The sequence below is a fragment of the Giraffa tippelskirchi genome, chromosome 10 (genome assembly GCF_054371585.1).
Source record: "Giraffa tippelskirchi isolate mGirTip1 chromosome 10, T2T-mGirTip1v1.2.pri, whole genome shotgun sequence".
In the NCBI taxonomy this organism is placed as follows: domain Eukaryota; kingdom Metazoa; phylum Chordata; class Mammalia; order Artiodactyla; family Giraffidae; genus Giraffa; species Giraffa tippelskirchi.
This window is the reverse complement of record NC_137284.1, coordinates 72,257,194-72,280,161: the sequence shown is the minus strand read 5'-3', so window position 1 is coordinate 72,280,161 and position 22,968 is coordinate 72,257,194. Positions and strand designations below refer to the sequence as shown.

The 22,968-nt window shown below is 38.2% G+C and overlaps 1 protein-coding gene across 1 annotated transcript in view; it reads right to left on the bottom strand.

Annotated features, from left to right (window-relative positions):
• Positions 1–5,772: 5,772 nt before the first annotated feature.
• The window catches only part of TSPAN13 (tetraspanin 13), a 35,169-nt gene continuing 17,973 nt past the window's right edge, over positions 5,773–22,968 (bottom strand). The window contains exons 2-6 of the mRNA XM_081537663.1: positions 17,290–17,457; positions 16,231–16,311; positions 15,331–15,444; positions 13,629–13,742; positions 5,773–6,828 (exon numbers count right to left, since the gene is read on the bottom strand). Coding sequence (XP_081393789.1) covers positions 6,754–6,828; positions 13,629–13,742; positions 15,331–15,444; positions 16,231–16,311; positions 17,290–17,457 — 552 coding nt within the window. The 3' untranslated portion in view covers positions 5,773–6,753. The remainder of the gene's footprint in view (positions 6,829–13,628; positions 13,743–15,330; positions 15,445–16,230; positions 16,312–17,289; positions 17,458–22,968) is intronic.

Here is a 22,968-nt window from a genome sequence, read left to right as displayed (position 1 = left end):
CATCTCATCCAGTCGCCCCCTTCTCCTTTTGTCCTCAATCTTTCCCAGCATTAGGGCGTTTTCCAATGAACACAACGAAAACACAAAAATTAGCAATGTGTATTACTATGTACTTACTAATTAATGCTAAGTATCACTAATGTACTTAGTAAGTGCATGCGTGCTCAGTTATATTCAACTCTTTGCGATCCCATGGACTGCAGCCTGCCAGGCTCCTCTGTCCATGGGATTTCCCAGGCAAGAACGCTGGAGTCGGTTGCCATTTCCTTCTCCTGGGGATCTTCCTGACCCAGGGATCCAGGGATCAAACCCGCATGCCCTGCATTGGCAGGCATATTCTTTACCACTGAGCCACCTGGAAAGCCCATTAATGACTTCAATACATATTTAATCTCACATTCATTATTATACAAAATTCCTTTATCATCCAACCTCCACCGCCTTCCTTAGCCCCCAAATGGTTGTGGTGGTCTGTGCCATGCTTTATATATTGGTTATCTATTGCCTGTCTTAATTACTTTTTTTTGTTTGGATAGAGCCTTTCTGAGTAGGTCCTTTGGCATTAGTAACATTCCCAGTTAATACTTTCTAAAATACTTTCTCTCACACAGTACTGTCAAAGAGCTCCGCACTAATCTGTTCTAAGCCTACGCTGATGATTTAAATCCTTAACAAAACTGTCACCAGAGGGACTGGGTACCCTTCTGGTAAGTAGGTAACCTACTGTGCTTAAAAAGGTAAAATGTTCCATTTAGAAATGTCTCTGAAGGTTAGCTGGAGGAAAAAAAAGAATTTCTACTTGAATAAACAAACATTTTGAATAACAACTTCTAAGCTATTCAGGTTTCCCTTATTGTACAATAAAAGTGTATTTTTTTTTCAGTTGGGCTGATGTGAAATATGATTAAGCCCTTAAAATTTATTGAATGTTATTTTAGCAACCCATATAATTCATAAAATATAAATACATCTCTAAGAAGTCTAATGTTAAGGTTGCAAGGAAAATAAGTCTCCCATAGAAAAGTGACAGAGCAATAGTCATTTAAAAAAATTGATCAACTTTGGCCCAGTTTCCTCTACTTCCAAGAATTTGTCCCAATGAAATCATTCAAGAGAAATTGTTCTGTGAAGATGCCTGTGGCAACATTATTTAAACACCACCTCCAAATCTAATGATTACTTAGTTTACTAACACAAAATGCACTATATTGTCATCCATAAGTTATAAACATCATTGAGAAACAAAAAAGACAAGTGAAAAAGAATTTAAGAGTTTCTATGCTATAACTGCAAGTACAGGAAATGCATCTGTATACAGGTTAGAAAGAGAAGTTGCAAAAATAAAAACTGTTGTTTTAGCTCATGGAAATGTTAACAGTGCCTGCTCTTTCTACCAAATCCTTTACTGTCATCTCACAATTTTTCCTTTGTGTTTAAACAAACTTACGTGAAAGCCTACCTTGAGGGAGAAACGGAAGAATGCTTTAAGACTAGAGTCTTATTTCAAACAGCAGAATAAAACTGTTGGTAACCTAGTCGGGATATAAAATGGTACAGCTACTATGGAAAAACATATGGCCATTCCTCAAAAAATACAGAATTATCATACATCTGATAAGTCCACTTCTGAGTAGGTACCCAAAAGATATGTGTACACTCACATTCATAGCACCATTGTTCACAACACCTTGGAGGTGGAAGCAAACCAAATATCCATTGATGAATAAATGGGTAAACAAAATATGTGATATACATATAGAATGGAGTATTATGTAGCCTTTAAAGGAAGGAAATTCTGACATAGGCTATAACAGAGATGAATATGGAGGACATTATGCTAAGTGAAATAAACCAGCCACAAATTCTGCCCTATTTCAATATGAGGCATGTGTATTAGTCAAATCCATAGAGTCAAAGTAGAATGGTGGCTGCCAGCTGCAGAAGGCAGGGAGGAACGAGGGGTTATTATTTGACAGAGTTTCAGTTTGGGAGGATTAAAAAATTCTAGAAATGAGTGGTGGTGACGGTTGTGTAACAATGTGAATGTACTTAATAACACCGAACTACATACTTGAGGGTTAAAATGATAGATTTTATGCTATGTATATTTTACCACCTTCAATTTTTTTTAATCAGTTTTATCTGAGGCCCCACAGCTTGCAGGGGAGGGAGCAGGGACAAATTCTGGAAAAAAATTAGTAACAAAAAGCATCTGTAAAAGTCATTTTTGTAGACAATCAACATACCTGACTACACCTGTTTTAGAACTGTGGTCTTCTTCAAAGGACCATCTAGGACCAGCTAACTCTCCTCTGGTTTTCTGCTTGTCTGATGCCTTCAGTAATCCTAGGTAGCTACCGAGGTCCCATAGTTAGTAATCCCTGGTGAGAACAGAAGCTGAGGGGGAGAAGAAAGAGAGCTCAAAGGCAAGAACGGAACTTTCCAGGGCCCCACCAACAAGCAGACTTCAAAGTCCAGATGAAGTCAGCTCGACTTACTAAAAGGCCACTTGTCAAGTTGTGACCTCACCGACCTGTCAAAAGCAAGATCCCCGAAGTAAGCAGAGTGGTTTCACCCTCCAAGTGGTGGCAAAGTCCATTCTTCGACATATATTTTAACTCACAGGCAACTCCTGGAGCCCTTCTCCGCAAAAGAACTCCAAAAGCTGAGTTTCCTGAGGGGAGGGGAGAGAAGTGAGAGGGGAGGAGGAGAAAGGAGTGGGGAGGAGAGGGGAGGGAGGGGAGAAGGGGGTCTGCTGGATGGGGAAGGGGGTCTGCTTTTCCCCTTTCCCACCGTCTCGAGTCATTTCATGACTACAACTGTCATCGACTACAATTGTGATAGTGACATTCCAGAAACATTTCAACACGAAAAGCTCTTTCTGGTCTCTTTTCTCTTTCTCCCTCTCCTTCTGGGGTCAGGTGGAAGTGTGGGGCAAAGAGCGCTGCCCCTTTAAAATTACCTAGAAAACACCCTCTGAAAACCCACCTTGTAATTAATTGCACCTGGCATAGAGAGCCCAGTGTAAAAATCAACTGCTAGCCTCAAACATACCAAGGGCACAACAGCTTTAGACAAACCCCTTCTCTTATCCAGAAACCTGGACAACTTGGTCTTTCACCTTACTGTCATTTCCAGTGAAACAACTGACATGTGAATGCTCCTATCTGCATAACCATGATGTCTGAAAGTGCTTTTCCCCTCGAAAATACTATGTAGAAACATGATTCTAACTTTCTCATTACCAGGTAAACAGTGAAACAGTTTCATATATTTACACAGTGCATTTTCAAAAGGATGAATAAACTTAAACAGGGCTAAACAAATATTTAGAAAAACTGTGTGAGGTTGTTTCTGGCTGAAGGAAATGAAGAACTACAAGCCGCTCTTCTGGTTTCTTTTTCCTCTGAAAGGTTCCATTCAGCAACGTATTACTGAGGTTGAACACGTATAACTGGTTTTCACACCAAAATCACGGTGGCTCAGATGACACAGGAGCTGAGAGGAATTTAAGCTATATGAGTTGAGATTTCTAGAATGTACAGCTTCAAAATTTTCCATTTGTAGTAGCATTACGTTTTTCCAAAACATTTCTCTAAATGAAATACATATACGGAGAATGAGAGAATTTTTTAAAGCCAAGTTTTTGTCTTTTTTAATAAACGCTAGGTTTAGAAGAAAGAAGCTCTAGAGTCTTTAGTCTGCCATACAGCCATTTGTTGTTGCTCAAGACAGACCCTGATTTGACATGCACCCTCCTCTGAATTCACAAAATGTTTTTGTGGCAAAATTTCTGTGCACATAGGCAGCGGCCCTCCCGTCATCCTGGGATCAGCCAGACCTCAGCAGGTTCACCAACAGCCATTTGGGACTCAGAGGTTAGTAGCCCTAAAGATTCATGCTTCTCAATCCCCGGTTGTAACTGAGTTGACCTAAATAATGCTGTTGCAATTAGAGCACAAACCAAAGCTATGGGTTTGTTTTCTCTGGAACAGCCTCTTTCCACATAGAATCATTTGTACCAAGAAAAAGTATTCTATTAGGAGATTCCAGAACCTCATGGAAACTTCAAAATGCAACAAAGCAAATGGGGAAAATACAAAATGTTTTAAAGGAAGACAGAGTCCAAAAATCTCACTTCCTTCATGTGGCACAATCTCATGGTACAAGTGGAAACATTTTTAGGGTTGCCCTGAGCCCTGTATGACATTGAAGGAGAACAGAACATGTCACCCCAGAAAGTGCCTCTTTGGCATAAAGATTATTGTGAGCTGATTATGTGAGGGGAATCACCAACTGAAACTGCCCACCCTGGTCAGGTAATCACAGAAACCATCTGCATGAGTTATTTTATAACAGGAGATCCTGGTAGGGAACATGGAACTAACAGGTCACCACCAACCGGAAGAATTCAGGTTGAAAGGTTGGAAGGCGACAGGAGATGCGAGTCCATATGTCCTCCCAGAATCCTCCTCACTGGAATCCATCTTGACTGAGTGATGTGTGAGCCACTGGGAAGGACCCTGAGTCAGAAAGATCGGCCAGAGGCAACCCAGAAACTAATCGCATCACCACAAAACCCAAGACAGTGAGCCACATGGCAGAAGAGTCCTCTTGGGTTCCCTTACCCTGCTGCTCTCCACCCAGGTGACCCTTCTCAGTAAAGTCTCTTGCTTTGTCTGCATGTGTGTCTCCTCGGACAATTCACTTCTGAGTGTTAGACAACCACCCAACTCTCGAGACCTGGAAGGGGTCCCCTTTCTTGCAACAATTATTTTGGAGAAACAACAAACAGGAGAAGCTCTAAAAAAAAGAGTAGAAACTTACCCTTCTGTAAGGTAAACTTATATTTAAATCTCCATTTGTAAATACGTCTCCTTCTCTGTACCAGGAAGAGAAGCATGATTCCAAATCATCAAAAACTCATATCAATGGCACTGGCTCAAAACTGCTAACAAACCTCATCCTTGTTTACTGTGCCTTTCCTGGTAACTTTCCATAACTGGCTTCCTGACCACCCCCCCCCGACCACCCCCCACCCCCCACCCCCACCCCCCACACACAAACCTTTCTTTTGCCCTTAGCTAAAGATGGTATTAAGACAATGGCTTGAACCATCTCAAAGAGTTAATCTGTTTTTCTGGATATTTCCTATATGTACATGAGGTATACATGTTAATAAACTTCTGTTGTTTCTCTTGTTATCTGTCATTTGTTAAGTGGGTTCTCAGTCAAGAACTCAGGAGAATAGAGGGAAAATGGTTTTTCTTGTCTACAGTAGCATGGGAATTGCACCGAGAGAAGTTAGTTTTCTTAAAAGATGAGCCAGTCTGTCAGAGGCATGTAAGTACCCACTAACAAAATGCTCTAAAATTCTATAGGCCAGCCATTTCTCCTCTTTCTTGGTCTATAAGCATCAAAACAATTACTAATGAAATATCATATACTACATAAAATATGACAGGAAATTAGTAATTTTTAATGACAAGAAAGAACTTCTATATTTCCCCCCACCAAGATAAGCAACTTCTCTTTTAAAAAAAAATTTTCACGTGGAGAAAATATTAGACACTGAAACATTTCAAGAAAAGATTTTGGCATGACTACATAGTGCTGGGAGTTAATTCCATGCTTGGATTTCAGACTGAAATGGCGACTCAGTTCTGCATCAGTCAGAGCAAACCCAAAGCAAAAAAGAGAATTCCACTTCACTTAATTCATTTATCAACCCTTCCATTACTTTCTTTTAATTCAAAAATCCAAAGACGAAGAAAGGTTTCCATACTTTAATTTTTTAACATAATATACAGAACCACAATACTATTTAAATTTCAAATTATGGGAGATCACATTCAAATATGCTTGGATTTGACAAGCTGCTGTGACAATACTGAGAAATTTCATGAGAAGGGTATGTAGAATTCGTAAGATAATCAAATATCGTTTTGCTACGTGGGCCAATGCATTAATAGTAACTTGTTTAAAAAGGTAATCTTTTGGACTTCAAATTATTATAAAAGAATACCAAGATTATGTATATATAGATATACTTTCTGAATTTCTCAAACTCATTTCATTTTGAAGGCCAAAGGTAAATGTTACATGTTAGGACATTCAGGAAATCATTTCTCCTTTGCACTTATCTGTAAAAAGCAAAACCTAAACCATACTTTCCTAAATTCACGACTATTTCTAGACTACATGAGTGTGATCAGAAAGACTACTAGAACTAAATTATCACTTTTATACTAACAATATTCACCACATCACTTCTTTCCTAAAAGGACAAAAAACTGGGGAGTTTAGATTTCCCTTGTTGAATTTATAATAATCTCATACTTTCTGGTTTTAATAAACTTCAACTCTTTTTTTCCAGTGAGAACTATCTATACAGCACAGTGCCACATAACAATTATTCCAGTGAGATGTACATTTAGAGTCACAATATGATCAACACAATAGTGCCTTACAAAGTTTTTCTGCAGGTAAAAATGCTAAGAAAGGCCACAGTAGACAGTGCCAGACACTGTGAAAAACAGTAGATTACAGGTACCACTGAGGTTCAGAGGAGACCACAAGTTTCAGATTAGTTTCAGCAATGGAAAAAGAAAAACATTTAGAGAAACATAAAAATATATAATTCCACTGTCAATAATGTAATTTTTCAGGTACTGTTTCCTTAAACAGGCAAATTAGCTTAACTTAGAGGAAATGTACAAGATCAGCATATGAAAGATGTTCCTTGCTTTCTCATCAAAGGAATGCACTAGGATTAGCGCGAGGGTCTTTCTGGTTCCTGTATCTGTAGGTCAGCCAAACACCCAGGATCTGGAATGGAAGGAAGAAAAGAAGAAAGAGAAAGTAACAGTTGTGCACGTTTACTCAGTTGATCCATAAAATAATCTGGACACTCTGAAGCACTTGGTATTGTTTGTTCAAAGAGGAAGAGATTTCTTTTTAAAATGTAGTAAGCAACCCAAATCAGAGGCCCTAAGAAAAATTGAACATTAGGGTAGGCTGACTAATGGCACTCTGAGCTTGTCCACACCATAATCCTCAGAACCTGTGAACAGGCTACCTTACATCATAATAGGGACACTGCAGATATGACTGAGTTAAAGCTCATGAGACAAAGAGATCATGAGCGTGAACTCTGTGATGTAATCACAAGGGTCCTTGAAAGAGGGAAGCAGGAAGGACAAAAATCCGACATAGAGCCAAGAGATAGAGCTCAAAGTCAATGTGACAACAGAGGCATTAGCAAGTAGAGTCAGAAGATGCCATGCTGCTAGCTTTGAAGATGGAAAAATGTCAATTCAGAATCGAGCCAAGGCGCGCAGGCAGCCTCTAGATGGTAGAAAAGACAAGGAAACAGGTCTCTCCTAGAGCTTCCAGAAACAGTCTCCACTTTAAGCTTCTGACCTCCAGAAGTTTAAGACAGTAAATCTGTGTTGCTTTAAGCTACTACAAGTGTGATTACTTATTAGAGCAGCAACAGGAAACGAATACAAACACTAACTTGTCTTAATAGCGAAAATATCATATGTTTTGCTAATTCAAACTGAGTTCAGTGAAAATTAAGCAATAACAAAAACCCTGCAATAAATACATTTTCCAACACAGATCATAGAAAATGTAATTCCTACGTCTCCAAAGGTGGGGGGATGTATACTTTCAGAAAAGTAATTAAGTAGTGGCTGTGACATTTCCCACACCATGTTCACTAATGAGATAACCAACAGAACCTATTATTTTTTTAATCAAGAAATGTGTTCATTCTGGTGGTCCTGCTACCTCAAAGCTGATTTATTTAAAATACTCAAAAATTCTTAGACAAAATTTAATGGAACAACATGAAATTCAAATTATATTTCCATATTTCAGACATAGGCCAACTTTTAATCTCAATTTTGTTCGTTCGACTTCATAACTACTCATTAGCTGTTGAAACTACCTCTGGAGAACTGTGGTAAATCCAAAATGTTCTCCATTTACCGCAGTAATAATTTCTGAGTTACTGTAAAACTCATGACTGGCAGAGGAGTTCCCTGGTGGCCTAGTGGTTAGGATTCTGGGCTTTCACTGTCACGGCCTGGGTTGAATACTTGGTCGGAGAACTGAGATTCCACAAGCTGTAAGGCATGGCCGAGAGAAAAAAAAAAAAAAAGGAAGTTTATGACCGGCAATGTTTATATAATTGTTACAACATCTAAGGATGTAGGGGCTGCCGGTTTGTGAGTTGAATCAAGGAAAGATTAAGTCTAATTTAAGGAAGTGTAAAGTCTGGTTTGGAGTCTGTATGACGAGGCAGGGGTGGGGGGAATTTACTTAAACGTACAAAGAGTACTTTGTGTCTAGCTCTGTTCTTCACACTTCACAAATTCATACCATTTGATCAAAAACTCTGTATGATAGGAATTTTCATTATCCTCATTTTACCAATGAGGGAACTGAGGCATCGAGAGGTTTAATTAAATAACTGGATAACAGTCACCCAGGTCATGAGTGCTAGACCCAGAGTTCAAATCTGGGGTCTATGCGTCTAATTATGTTTGTCGCTTGAGAAAAGAATCTGAGGTGCTACTGGCCATTCTCAGGCTAACAACATTCCATCTGCCATTTCAGCCACACTCGTATTACATACAGGACTGAAATCCCTTCACACCTGCTGCCAAGGGGTAACTTCTCCACCACCCCTCAAGCTGCCCGACCATCATTTCCCTGCCCCAGCCCCAGAAACACGGGCACACAGGGAACTTCTGGTTAGAAGTTTTCAGATTGTTAAATACTTTTATATCAACCCAGGATACAAGCTGATAGTGCAAGTTACAGTCCTTAGGGGAAACAGAGCCATTGAGTAAATTAAACACTCATAACCTGGAGCCATATTCTATTAAAGTTTAATTCCTCCAATTCAACTATGACAAAATGAGACCACCTCTTCTCTGTGTCCCATTGCCAAACCACTATCTCCTTGCAACCAGGGAGAGCATGACAGGGAGGTCATGCCCCAAATACAGAAAGATCCAAGTTAGATAATTATTTATATTGGATTTTTAGATTAAACAGGTGCTCATGATTTAAAGATATTCAATGGCAACTTTGACTAGACCTGATCATGAACTCTGCCAATTCTAGAACCTACACCCAGGACATGGTAGGTCACCAAAGTACAGTTTTATAAAATGTCTATGTAGAGTGTGCAACAAGTGTGTCCTTTGTTATTTATTTTTATATTTATTAAATGTAGAAAGATGTAACATAATATGCCAAATTATTAATGTTGATGATTTCTGAGTAGGTAACTTCAGGTAGTAGATACACAATCTTTCAGCTTCACAATTTTCTGTGTTTTCCAAAAGTTTCTACAAAGAGCATGCACTAACTTCTAAAACTTCTTTTTTGATTTTAAATCAATATTTCTTTGATGGTTTAAATTTATTTTCATGTGTCACAAATAGTTCAAATAAAATCTTTCTATTTCTTCTATGACAAGAAATCATCAGCTAGTTAGATTCATCTCTTCAAATTCTGAGAATTGCTGATTCTGTGAAATACTGAACAAAAATTTAAAAGTGAGAGAGTGTATACATCCAAAAAATATCAGATTGGATAAAATGTTATTAAAATCTCTAGTTAGGTTTTAAAAGGAATTGGTATATAAAATATAAAGAAGGACTCCATCAAAGAACACTTGAGCAATCTAAGACCCATGAGTTTATACTCTTAAATAATTAGTATTTTAAAAAACAGTGGGGGCTGGCAGGAATGAACAGAGCCCAGAGGATTTTTAGGGCAGTGAACATACTCTGTATAATACCATAATGATGGATATATTTGTCTGAACTCATAGATTGTACAGTGCCAAAAGCGAACCCTAACGGAGGTTATGGACTTTGTGTGGTTATCATGTGCCAGTGTGGGTTAAGTGTGATAAATGCACCATCTGGTGAGTAGTCGTGATAGTGGGGGAGGCTGTGCATGGGTGGGAGGGGGTAGGGGGGTCCTGGAAATCTTTGTTCCTTCCTCTCAATACCATTGTGAACTTAAAACTGCTCTAAAAATACAATCCTCTTTAAAAAAAATATGCATAGCTGAAGGCAGTGTGATCTGATGAGAAGAAAATGGAGCTGCTCAAAAGGACTAAATTCTCAAAATATATCCCCGTATAAAAAAGAAACTATGTGGCAATATTCTGATAATTGTTGACTCTGGCTAATGAAGCATATTCAGATTGGTCATTCTGATTTTTTTCCTATCTATATTTTCAAGTTTTTATGATAAAAATCCAATTTTTTTTTTTCAAGGAAAGGTAGGAAACATGTACAGAATTGTTTTCAAGTGGAATATGAATTTTCTTGGATCGATGCCATGACCAACCCAGAAGTAAGATGGCTCTTTCTTGAGAAAAAGCAAAATGAAAAAATGCTTAGATTAGAAAGGGATGTCAGAGGAAACTTCCTTAAAAAAGTGAATACTAAGCTTGGTCTTTATCTCCACTTTGATCATTATACCTAAGAGTGGACTTTACATTCTTGAAGGGAAACAAAAATTGAATTAGAATAAAATATGTAAAATACACACACACATATATGTATATAATGTGCTATCTATATTAATTATACATTTTATACATATGTATGTATACATTATATACATAAACGCAATACATGCCACACACGATTAAAATGAGATCTAATGTGCAACATGGTGACTGTAGTTAGTAACACCATATTGTACAATTGAAATTTGCTGATAGAGTAGAATTTAAATGTTCTCACCAAAAAAATAGGTAACTATGGAAGGTAATGGGTGTGTTAATTAAATTGATGGGAGAATCTTTTCACATGTATAGTGTAGTGTAGTAGTGTTAAGTCACTCAGTTGTGTCCGACTGTTTGTGATTCCACGGATTGTAGCCCGCCAGATTCCTCTGTCCCAGGGATCAAACCCGGGTCTCCTGCATTGCAGGCAGATTCTTTAACCGTTTGAGCTACAGGGAAGACCTTCCACATGTACACATATGTCAAATCATCATGATGTGCACTTTAAATGTCTTACAATTTTGTCAATTATACCTCAATAAAACTGAGATATATGTATGTATTTTTATATTTAGTTGTACAGAGAGAAATAAACTTCTAGGCCTAAGATGAAGCTGCTATAATATTATCCAGGGTGCCACATCAGCGAGTGAAAATACTTGGGTAATTTCTGTGTCCCTGTAAATGCTCCACTTCACTGGAAGTGCAGTATATTTGGCCAGCCAATCCCACTCTAGACCTTCTCCTCCCAAACAAGACTGCCTCTGTGGCCCCAGCTAAGCGGATATTTTCTATTATTCTCTTCCTATTCTTTACCCTTGCCTTCTGCCTTATTCTGCAGTTCTCCAAAAGGAGACTGTCCACAAACTGTTAAAGTTTGTTCATATCACCTATACTGTCTGCTTTAATCATTTTTAACATATATAATCAAAATGGGAAAGGCCTTTCTAAACATACAAATCAACTGGGTAAACCATATAGGTAAAAGCAATAAACCTAACTACGTAAAAGTAACATCTATAAATTTGATTTAAAAGTCATAAAAAAAGTAAAGTCAATGCCCAAGAAATTGCAAGCAGAATAAGAAGCCAAGCAGCGTGCCAGACAAGAGGAAGAGGGGATGGGAAGGAAGGGAGGAAAGAAAAGCAGAGCAGAAAACCTTCAGTGGGGCTGCTGAGCTCCCAGCCCTGGGCCCTCCTTTCTAGACACTTTCGGGGCCCTGTGGCCCGCTCTCCTCATCTTATAAAAAAATGTCCCCTTTTTGGCATAGACTGAGTCACAGGGGATCCAAAGGGCCTTGGCCAAGATAGACTTTAGGCAGGCAACTGACAAAAGAAGAAATGCCCATGGTCCAAACCACATGAACTTATTTTCAAATTCACTAGTCACATTTCCAAAAGGGCAAACAGAATTGTAACACTATTTATACCTATTAAATTGGCGAGTATCTTTTAAGATAAAAATATCAAGAATTAGTGCTTGAATCAAAAGTTGGTAGAATCTCCCCCAAATGGCCATTGGCAATATTTATCAAACTCTTTTACAATGCCCACATATTGAATGTGTCATAGTTTACTTTTGGAGGTGTACTCAAACAAAAAAGCTAGAGAATATAGATAAAAAACTACATACAAGGAAGTTAACCATGGAATTCCTTATTATAGGGACACACAGAAGGGGAAATTAAATATCCAAGAAATTAAATGACAAGACTGAACTTCAAACACACAAAATATTTAATATTTTTATGATTTTCTTTTAAAGATAAATGCTTATTCTTACAATAGCCTACCATATATTTCTATAGTTATGTGCACAATCTCACCTAATAGCATTACTCTATACATGCTATTCTATGTTTAAAATGGGAGATTAACATGAGCAATTAACACAACAATCATAGGGGTCCCATCATCTTTTTTTAAGCGAGCATAATATGTACAATTTACTCATGTCTACAAACCAGTAGCTAAACACACAACACCTGCCATACATCAGGCATTATTCTAAATATTGCAAGCTTTATTAATATATATACTAGCTCCTTTAAGTATCACAACAACTCTATGAAATAGGGGCTTTCCATTATTATGCTTGTTTGTAAAGATGAAAAAACAGAAGCACAGAAAGATAAAGTAACTTGCCCAAGGTCAAATAGTTAGTAAGTAGGGTAAGTAGGTTTCTAACCACACAGTGCATTTTTTAACTATTGGCTCTTGTCTAGTAAACTCAAATTTAACCAGCTCCTTATTGGAAAACACAAGCTGGCCCAAAGGTCCACTGTTACAAACAATAAACATTCTTGTGTCTTCATTTACAGAGTTATATGAATATCTCCATGAAATAAAGCACTGCAGGCAGAATTTATGAATTAAAGAAAAAATTTAATTTTAATACATATTGACAATTCAGATGCATCAAAAATATCCACGGTTATGAAGCATTCAAAATAGATAATGAGATAGATAGATAGATAATGAGGAATTCTGCATTCCTCAAAAATTACCTAAATAATATGTATGTGGTTTTGCTTAGGTGTATGTCAATATAATAATATACTAACACAATATAAATATTATATAGATAAGAAATAACAGTGGTTACTTACAGGTTTTAGAAGGCTAAGAACAAAGGGGAGTGAGGGATGGAGTTGGAAGGTAATTTTCCAAAGTAAACCTTTATGTAAATGTATGTGTGTATATACACATTAACAGATATATTAAACAATGTGAATATGCTACCTATGCCAAAATTATATTTAAAATTATAATTTATCATACAACTCTAGAAATAGAAGAGACCCTAGAGATGACTCAGTCTAGTCTCTTCATTTCATCTGTTTATTTTATTTTACATAATTTAATGATCAAGCATTTCACCCCTTACAAAGCAAGCTTTATCTTCTGATTTCAAGCCAGGGGTCCTCCTATTACAATATTAGTTCTCCATGAAAACATTCATCAATACGTTCCAAAAGTTCAGTGCCATGCTAAGGCAAAATGCCATGCCCTCGTGCCCTAGAAAACAGAAATCCCTGTTTGTCCCTGTGACAAAGGTGTGAAGATACTGAGTTATGTGCACATACCTCTGTAAAACTGAAGAAGAGGCCAATGCCACCAACAAATCTCAAAACCTCTCCTGCATATTTTCCTATTATTGGAGCACAGGGTGAACACGAGTGGCTGCTTTTCACACAGCTCTGTATCAATTAAAAAAAAACAAAAAGAACTTGTATTGCAAAGGGCATTATAATGAACAAGTTTAAAAAAAAAAAAACACCCACATAAAAATTAGTGTCTGGAATATCATATCCAATTGGGGACCATTTTTCTTTAGCAGTGTCCAAAATCCTAAGCTGGCTCCCAAGATTCCCATCCCTGAATGATTGAGACTGGATAGGGTTTGTGAATATGATGGGTCCTCTCTCCCATGTTTATGTGGCATTACGTAAGTCACTGTCTTCATAAAACAAATCTCTGTTGTGAGATGGCTGTATAGGTAAGACCTGACCGCAGCTTCTAGGAACTGGGAGACACCAGCAAGAAAATGGAACTTCAGTCCTACAACCACCACAAGTTGAATTTGGCCCACAATAGCTTCGTAGGAGACCCCAAACCTCAGATGAGACTGCAGCCCTGGCTGACACTTCATTCTGGTGAGATCCTGAGCATAGGATCCAGTCAAGCCAAGCCCAGACTCCTGACTTAGGAAAACTAAGATAATAAATGGATGTTGTTTTAACCACTAAAATTGTGATAATGTATTACACAGCAATAGAAAACTAATAATCCCACAAAGGAGGCCTCAATGAGGGGATATCCAGTTCAGGGCTCAGCAAGGGGGTAATAGAAGTTTCCCCAAAACATAAACACATCTGAACTACCGAGGAGAACCAAGCTCCAAGTCTATCCCCATAGAGGACTGGGTTGGACCTGCAAGGTCAGGAGTTAGGCATGATCAACAGGATGGCTCTAATTGGTCCACTGCTAGCTTAGCTTTCGGACAGAAAGGGCATGAAGTTGTGATGGGGAGGAAAGGAGAGAGGAAAGAGGATGGTTCCATGTGTCCTCCACCCTGGGGATGTATAGCTGGTTGAAAAGCCCAATTTAGTACAGACCATTCTCCTCCTCCCACCCAATAGGCTTCCATACGAAGATATTTACTCAGTAACCTACTATTACTTCCCTTTCACAACTTGTTCTGGGAGGAGCTGAATGGGAAGGAATTAGAGGTAAAGAACCCAAATCATCTTTGGTGTCTGTCTGGGCCCTGGAATATTCAGGACCCTCAGGAATGGATACTTGAGAACAGACAATTGATAAAATAGTGTACACAGAATGGAACATCAGTATATAAAAAAATTTTTTAAGTACAATTCAGCATCAGAAAGTCCATGTCTTCCATGTTAACCATTATTTATCTGTATGCACTAGGGTGAAAGTTGCTCAGTCATGTCTGACTCTTTGAGACCCCATAGACAGTCTATGGAATTCTCCAGGCCAGAATATTAGAGTGGGTAGTGGGGTTCCCTTCTCCAGGGGATCCTCCCAACCCAGGAATCGAACCCAGGTCTCCCACACTGCAGGCAGATTCTTCACCAGCTGTGCCATCAGGGAAGCCCAAGAATATTGGAGTGGGTAGTCTATCCCTTCTCCAGGGGATCTTCCCGACCTAGGAATCGAACCGGGGTCTCCTGCATTGCAGGCAGATTCTTTACCAGCTGAGCTACCAGGGAAGCCCATCTGTATGCAATACGCCTCCAAAAATATTTTATACTTTGTACTTACTGCCAGACAGGTGTCATTTGGGTTAAAACTTCGGAACCCACAGCAGTTTAAATTTCTCTGGATGTCATTCCGAGCACTTGCTGTATTGTTCCAACCAACTTCCAGGAGCTGACCCTAGAAAAATGCATTTAACATATACATTAAAATATGGGACTTCCCTGGCAGTCCAGTGGTTAAGACTCTGTGCTTCCACTGCAGGGGGTACATGTTCAATTCCTGATTGGGGAAGACCCCACATGCCACACAGTGTGGCCATCAATAAATAAATAAAATGTGTTACCCCTGCATAAAATGTATAAAGCTGGGGCCTACAACTCTTAATACTGTGTGTACCTAAAACAGATACTCTTTATAAGACCATCAAAACTTTTCAAAGGGTTATACCTCAATCTGCAACAAAAAGAAGGCACCATTTCTATCTCAAGAATAAAAATTCATGTTCACGTGCAATTTCAAAGAAGCACTTGGTTCAAAGGGTTAGTTCTCAGAATGTAGCAAGACAAATTTTCCATTGCCCCAAAACTGAGACCCATATTCTTCAAACAAATTAAAGCTTGAAAAGAATAATTGCCAGAATGAAACCGCAAACATTCTGGAGCACATGTTTCATTGCATAATGGCAGGGAAAGACTGGGTGAACACCCATTAGCAAGAGCACTTTCGACCCTGTGAGGGCAAAATTCTACTTCAAAGATGCAAAAAATAGCAACATCTGATGTTGTAGGGCTCAAATCAGCCCCATGAAAGCAATCAGGCACAAGAGACTTTGGCTAGATAGAGGGAAATGGCATTCTGAACAAGAAGAAATTATGTTATATTCCAATCATTCCCCCTTCCTCCCTCTCTCTCCCATACTATGTGGTATAATAAAGCAGAAAGAAAACAAGAATCTTCGCTTACCTGTTGTTCCTGGTTCAGGGCTAAACAAGCACATGATACAGAAAACTGGACAATAAATACAAGCAAGAGAATAATCATGTACTGAGAATCAAAGTTAAGTATATTTCTGGAAATATTTAGAATAACATAAAACAGAGGTACTGACAACTTCACAATGTACTAAAAGGAAGCCACCTAGAAAACAGAACAATGGCACTTAGAGAAACGTCAAAAAGAATACATGTAATTTTTATTTTGATAAAACACTGTAGGTATAATTACACAGAAAAATGCTAACTACAATAATTATTTAAATGCTTGCTGTCATAGAAAACAGACTTGTGGTTGCCAAGGGGAAGGGGAGTACAAAAGGATGGCTTTGGGATTTGGGATTAGCAGATGCAAGCTGTTATATATATAAGCATGGATAAACAATAAGGTCCTACTGTATAGTACAGGGAACTATATTCGATATCCTGTGATAAGCCATAATGGAAAAGAATGTGAAAAAAATACATGTGATATGTGTATAACTGAGTCACTTTGCTGTACAGCAGAACACAAACATTAAACACAACATTTAAATCAACTATACTTCAATAACATTAAAAATAAATAAAAGTTGATCCATTGTAACTTCATTTAGATTAAAATAAAAATTGTTACACAGAAAAAGCAGGAAATAAGTATAGATACATATATGCAAGCTTTCTGAATATCAAGTCTTAAAAAAATCAGTAAGAAATTCTCAACCTAATATTAAAGACTTGGAAAGGACCTAGAGGCCATTGAATCAGTTAAATGTAATGCTGAATTTGCGACATACACATAGGACGATACTGAACTTGCAGAATACATTCTTCACGACGTGAAAAGAAGAGAGTATATGTAAACATACAGTAACTTAGCCAAGAAATGTTCCTAATGTTGGTTGAACAAATACACATAATACTTGCCAGGAGCTGCTGTCTGATAATTCACCTCCTGATGGTAATTTTAAGCTAGAGTTTTAAAAAGAGTAATCGACAAAGTAAGAACAAACCTAATGGGGGTAAAACTCCCAGTTGTAAAAAAGGATACAAAAAAAAGCAACACCTGATGGTGTTTCACAGCTCCAATCAGCCCCACTAACGCGATCAGGAACAAGAAGATGCCAACGGCGATGACCACGCCAACCACACGGAGACTGGAAATCAGCCCAAAGCCGATGCCCCACGCAGCAATTCCAATCAGAAGCAGGCTAACCAACTGCAAAAATCACCACAAAGGGCAGTGAGTGGGGAGGGGAAGGGACAGGAAAAAGAAAGAGGAAAAGTGCCAACTTATATATTAACATCAAGGACATCCTTCAGGCAACTGCTTAGTATCTTATGAATGATTGCTAACGCTTGATACTAGAATATACATGTGATCTCATCATAGTATTGTTTTAACAAGTATTAATCCTCAGACACGCTTTTAAAGAACAATCATTTATATAGTGCGGAGCCTCAGAGGCCATCTGGTTTACTAAACCTAAATGATTTCTACTTAAGCTTTTGAAACAATAGCATATTTAAAACTTCTAGACACCAATACATCTCAGTCTGACACACTAGCTTCCTCATGTGGAAATCACATATCTTTTGTTCAAAGCGCAGAACAAGTGAATTTCTCTGGGGTGTCTTCCAAAGTCCCCAACAAACCAAATTCACTTCTCAATTCTCTGAGCAATCTCTGTTCTTCAAATGTGGTTCTGTTCTCATCACATTAACACTCTGATTCCAAGCTTGTCTCTCATAGGAGTCTGTGAATAACTTAGAGACCCCATCTTTTCACCTCTCTATATTCCCCACACCTATCACAGAAATTGACCCTTGGAACAGTCAAAAATATCTTGCAGAACTGTTGTTGAAATGAACTGCTTTAGATATCATTATCTTTTCCATTAGCATTCAAATACAGAGAGAAACTATTAAAACTTTTAGGACGAAAAGAATGTTAAGAGATTTTAGCTACATTACTTAAACATGGCATTCTGAGTAAGAAGAAATTATTTTATATCCCAACCACTTAATTTGTATTATAAAACAAAGTCGAGTGTAAGAGGTAAAACACATGCCTCAATCAGTCATTACCACTCAAAGTTACAGCTACTTCTTTAAAATAACATTTAAATAGCATGTCATATTAACATTCTAATCAACTGATAGAAGACACAGCTTCAGTAGGTATGTGGGAAGGGTGGGGATGGGGGTGGAACAGGAAAGGGACAGTATCTTCAAATCAATCAAGAGTTAACCATTTCCTGGAGCAACTTGACAGTTTAATACCTTGTTGAGAGGAATAGAAGTATGTAAAATAAACTTTCTAGCACCACTTCAAGTGAGGCCTAATAAACTTTGTCTTGAAACACAAAATAAGTCAATACTCATTCAAATGACTCTTTACTGAAATGTATATTTTTTATACATGTAGTCGTTTATCAGACACAAATTTTAAATGTCTTGGTACATAAAAATTCTTAACATGTGTAGACATACGAGTAAAATGCAAGCAGCAAAACTTGAGAAGAAAAGCAACCATCTGTAGTACGACAGGACCGAGTTAAGGAGTTACAGGGAGCTGGTGGTCTCCACTGTGTACACACAGGAAGCTTTTGTTTTCAGAGGAAGAAGAGGAAAAACTTCTCACAAACCCTCCTCATTTTCTCAACTGCTGCTTCTCGGCAGATCCATCTGCGTCTGTCTCTTTTATCACCTCATTCGCAGCCTTCTCAAACTTCAGACTGTCTTGGATGGACAAAAAGTCCTCGGCCCCATCACAAGTGAGCTTATTTCTGACTTTGTTGTATCCAAATATAACGTATTTCCTTTCACGAGGTGTGAAAGGCAGAAGCCTGGAGGAGGTGTCTAGGAAGGAGAGGGCGATGCTGCTGGAGGGGCCTCGCCTCCGTGAGGGGAGAGGGCGATGCTCAGCATCCTCACCGCATGTTGGGACGAAACACTGAAGATGGTCCACATGCTCGACACATCAGACTGACCTGCTGTATCGGTCAGGGTTCTCCAGAGAAACAGAACCAAGAAGATACATCTTGAGAGAGAGACAGAGGAGATGTATTACAAGGAACGGGCTTATGTAACTGTGGGGGCTAGAAAGTCCACAATGTGCAGGGAAGGATGACAGGTTGGAAATTCTGGCAGGATTTCTATGATGCCATTTTGAGACAAAATTCCTTCTCCTTTAGGAAACCCAGTTCTTATTCTTAATGCTTTCATATTTCATATCGTACATGAGGCCCACAATTACTGAAAGTCAACTGAGTGTAAATGTTAATCACCTCTAAAAAACACCTTCAGAGCAACATCTAGACAGATGTCTGAAAAAAACACCTTGCAATCACAGCACAGCCAAGTTTTCTGTAAAATTAACCAGCACTTTCCAGCTTCAGGTCCTGGGTGTGATGCCTGTTTATTTAATTAAATTCAGGGGCAGGACATTTACTCTGTATTTCTTTGAGTTTTAGGGCCAAAAAGATCGAAATCATGAATAATATGATACATAAAATGCTTCTAATCCATAGTTTTGAAGAATCCTTTTGGGAATCATACCAAATCCTTAATGATATTAATGAAATTCTTGCCACAAGTTAAATATTCATCAACAAATGCTTGGTGCCTACTATAGACCGGAAGCCAGAGACAAGATGCCCCTACAAAAACAAAGGTTGGCAAGCTTACTCTGTAAAGAGCCAGAGAGTTGCCATCTGGCTTTATGGAACACATGGGCTCTGCCATAATTATTCAATCATAACACAAAAGCAGCAACAGATAATTCATAAACGAAAGAGCAGGGTTGTGTCCCAATGACACTTCATTTACAGATACTGAAACTTAAATTCATATAATTTTCATGTGGAGCAAAATATTCTTCCCTTGATTTTTTTCAACCATTTAAAAATGTAAAAACTTAATTTTATTGAGGCTTCCAAGGGCTAAGTCAAAGATCTCTCTTGGTAAGTCAAAGATCTCTCTTGGTAAATGTCACATAGCACTTGAAAATATGTGGGTTATTTTCAAACATCTTTTGATATTGATTTCTAACATAATTACACAGCGATAAGAGAATAGGCTCTGTATGAGTTCAATACCTTTAGGCCATGAAGTCTTTGCACCTTGTTTTATGTCCCTGGTTATGTTCCAGTGTCTCCTGGCTTATAGTCTATGGGAACTTAAAATAGAATCTGTATCCTGCTGTTGTGTGAAAAATCTTAATTATGTTGAATTGGGTCATAGAGCTTTTCAAGTCTACTATATCCTTCTACTTTTCTGTCTATTCATTCTATTAGTTTTTGAGAGTTTGATATTGAAACTCCAACTAAAAAAATCTTAATTAATCTACTTAAACTGTAATATATAATGGAATTATATGTAACATTGTTCTGTATTTTCCAAGTCTCCTGTAAATGTGTTATCATACTCTCATAATTTAAAAAATAAAAAGAAAGAAGAAAAAAAATTTTTAAATAAAATAAAAATGTACAATCATTCTTTTTTTTTTAAATTAGTTTATTTATCTATCTGTTCAATCATTCTTATTTGGCAGGTTGCACAATAACAAGCAATGGAATGGATGTGACTCATGGGCTGCAGCTTGCTGATTTTCATTCTAGAATTCAACATAGGAGAGTACGAAAAAAATCACAATGGTACAGCCCATTGCTATGTCAGAGATATTTTACAAGGTGGGCCAGAATATAGAACAATAATCAACAAGCAACAAAAAAAATCCAGATAGAATAAGCCAAAGATTGCAAAGAAACAGTAGGTAGCAGATAGTAGACTGAAAAAAATGGCCCCAACTGATTACTACCATATGAAGCAAAAGAATGAATATTATATCGTATGGTAAAAGATGTCACTAAGTTAAGGGTCTAAAAAGGAGAAGCTTATATTGGATTATCAAGTGGTGTCTAAATGTCATAACAAATGTCTTTGTAAGAGAGAGGCATATATGTATAACTATGGCTGATTCACACTGTTGTATGGCAGAAACCAACACAGCATTGCAAAGCAATATTCCTCCAATTAAAAAACAATCCCCCCCCCCGAAAAAAATAAGAGAGTGGCAGAGGGAGATTAGAGAGACACAGAAAGGAGACAGCAATACAAAGACAGAGGCAAAGGGTGATGAGCCCACAAGCCAAGGAATGCTGGCCACCACCAGAAAACAGAAGAGGCAAGAAGGCAAGTAACAGCTTCTCCCCTGGAGCTTCAGAGGGAGTGTAACCCTGTCAACAACTTGATTTTAAATATCTGGCCTCTTGAACTGTTAGAATAAATCTTTTTTTTTTTTAAGCCACCATGTTTGTGGTCATTTGTCACAGCAGGCCACACAGCACACACAAAACAGTTCACACATTTGGAAACAAGCAAGCCAGGAACATCTGTTAAAGAAATCTACCTGATATTTTATCACTAACATAATCCCCACAGTAGAGCTGGAGTGAAGTATTTAGCTATCCCTGTCAGGACCCTCCCAGCAAACCAAATCCTTTACTTAAAACAGCCACATTTTAGCAATAGGAGAAAACTGTTCTCTGCTCTCTCAGCTATCCAACTTACAAGCTGGTTACCAATGAGAATCTTTTGCCCTTTGAAAAATAAAATCTACAACTAAAAGGAGGCGGGGGGCGGGTAGAGCACTTTATCGCTTCCATAAGAAGTTCTAACTCCCAGACTAGGCATTATGTGGTTACTGAAAACATTATCTAGAACATTCACAAGCATCTCTGCTCTGGTTTTTTTTCCCCTAGATGTGTGCTCAGTCATGTTTGACTCTTTGCAACCCCATGGGCCGCAGCCCATCAAGCTCCTCTGTCTATGGGATTCTCCAGGCAAGAATACTGGAGTGGGTAGCCATTCCCTTCTCCAGGGTATCTTTCCAACCCAGGGATCGAACCTGTGTCTCCTACGTCTCCTGCATTGGCAGGAGGATTCTTTCCCACTGCACCACCTCAGAAGCCTTCCATGGACCTCTCTGTCAAGAATATTCCTTACCAAGTTCGCTCTGCTGTATCTTTAATATAGTTTTAGTCTGTCTTCATCACTGATACTAGGCACCTCGCCTTCAAAGACATTTGAGAGGGTATATCAGGTTCCTATTATTGCTTTAACAAATTAGCACAAGCTTAGTGGTTTAAAACACCACAAAACCACACTCTTACAATTCTAGAGGTCAGAAGTCCAACATGGGTCTTACTAAGCTAAAATATTGGTGTCAGTAACACTTCATTCCTTCTGGAATCTCTAGGGAAGAATCCGTTTCTTTGCCTTTTCCAGATTTTTTTTTAGTGACATCTTTTATTTCACTGTTGGGTTCAAAGTTGTCTTTAAAACTAAGCACACAGAGAAACAAAGCCTAGAAATGAACGGGCTATGTGTTCACAGAAATAAAAACACGACACAGTGTGTGCTAGCAGGTTTGCTCTGAAGACAAAGAATGGAAATCACAAGATCAAGTAGCTATCTTACAAAGTTCTAAAAAAAAAAGATTTTTCTATATTCAAATGCAAGTTTAAATATTTCCTCTTCAGCAGTTGTTCTAGCAAAACCAATGTGGCAGCACAAAAGAAGAAAAGGAAAGAAAAAAGAAAATACAAAGAAAGAAACAAACCATAAAAACACACATCAGCATCAAAGGTCAACACAAGGTCAAAGGTGAGAGTTCAAGCATCAGAGAAGCTGAAGAGACAGAGATTCTAGAAGTCACCTGAACTCC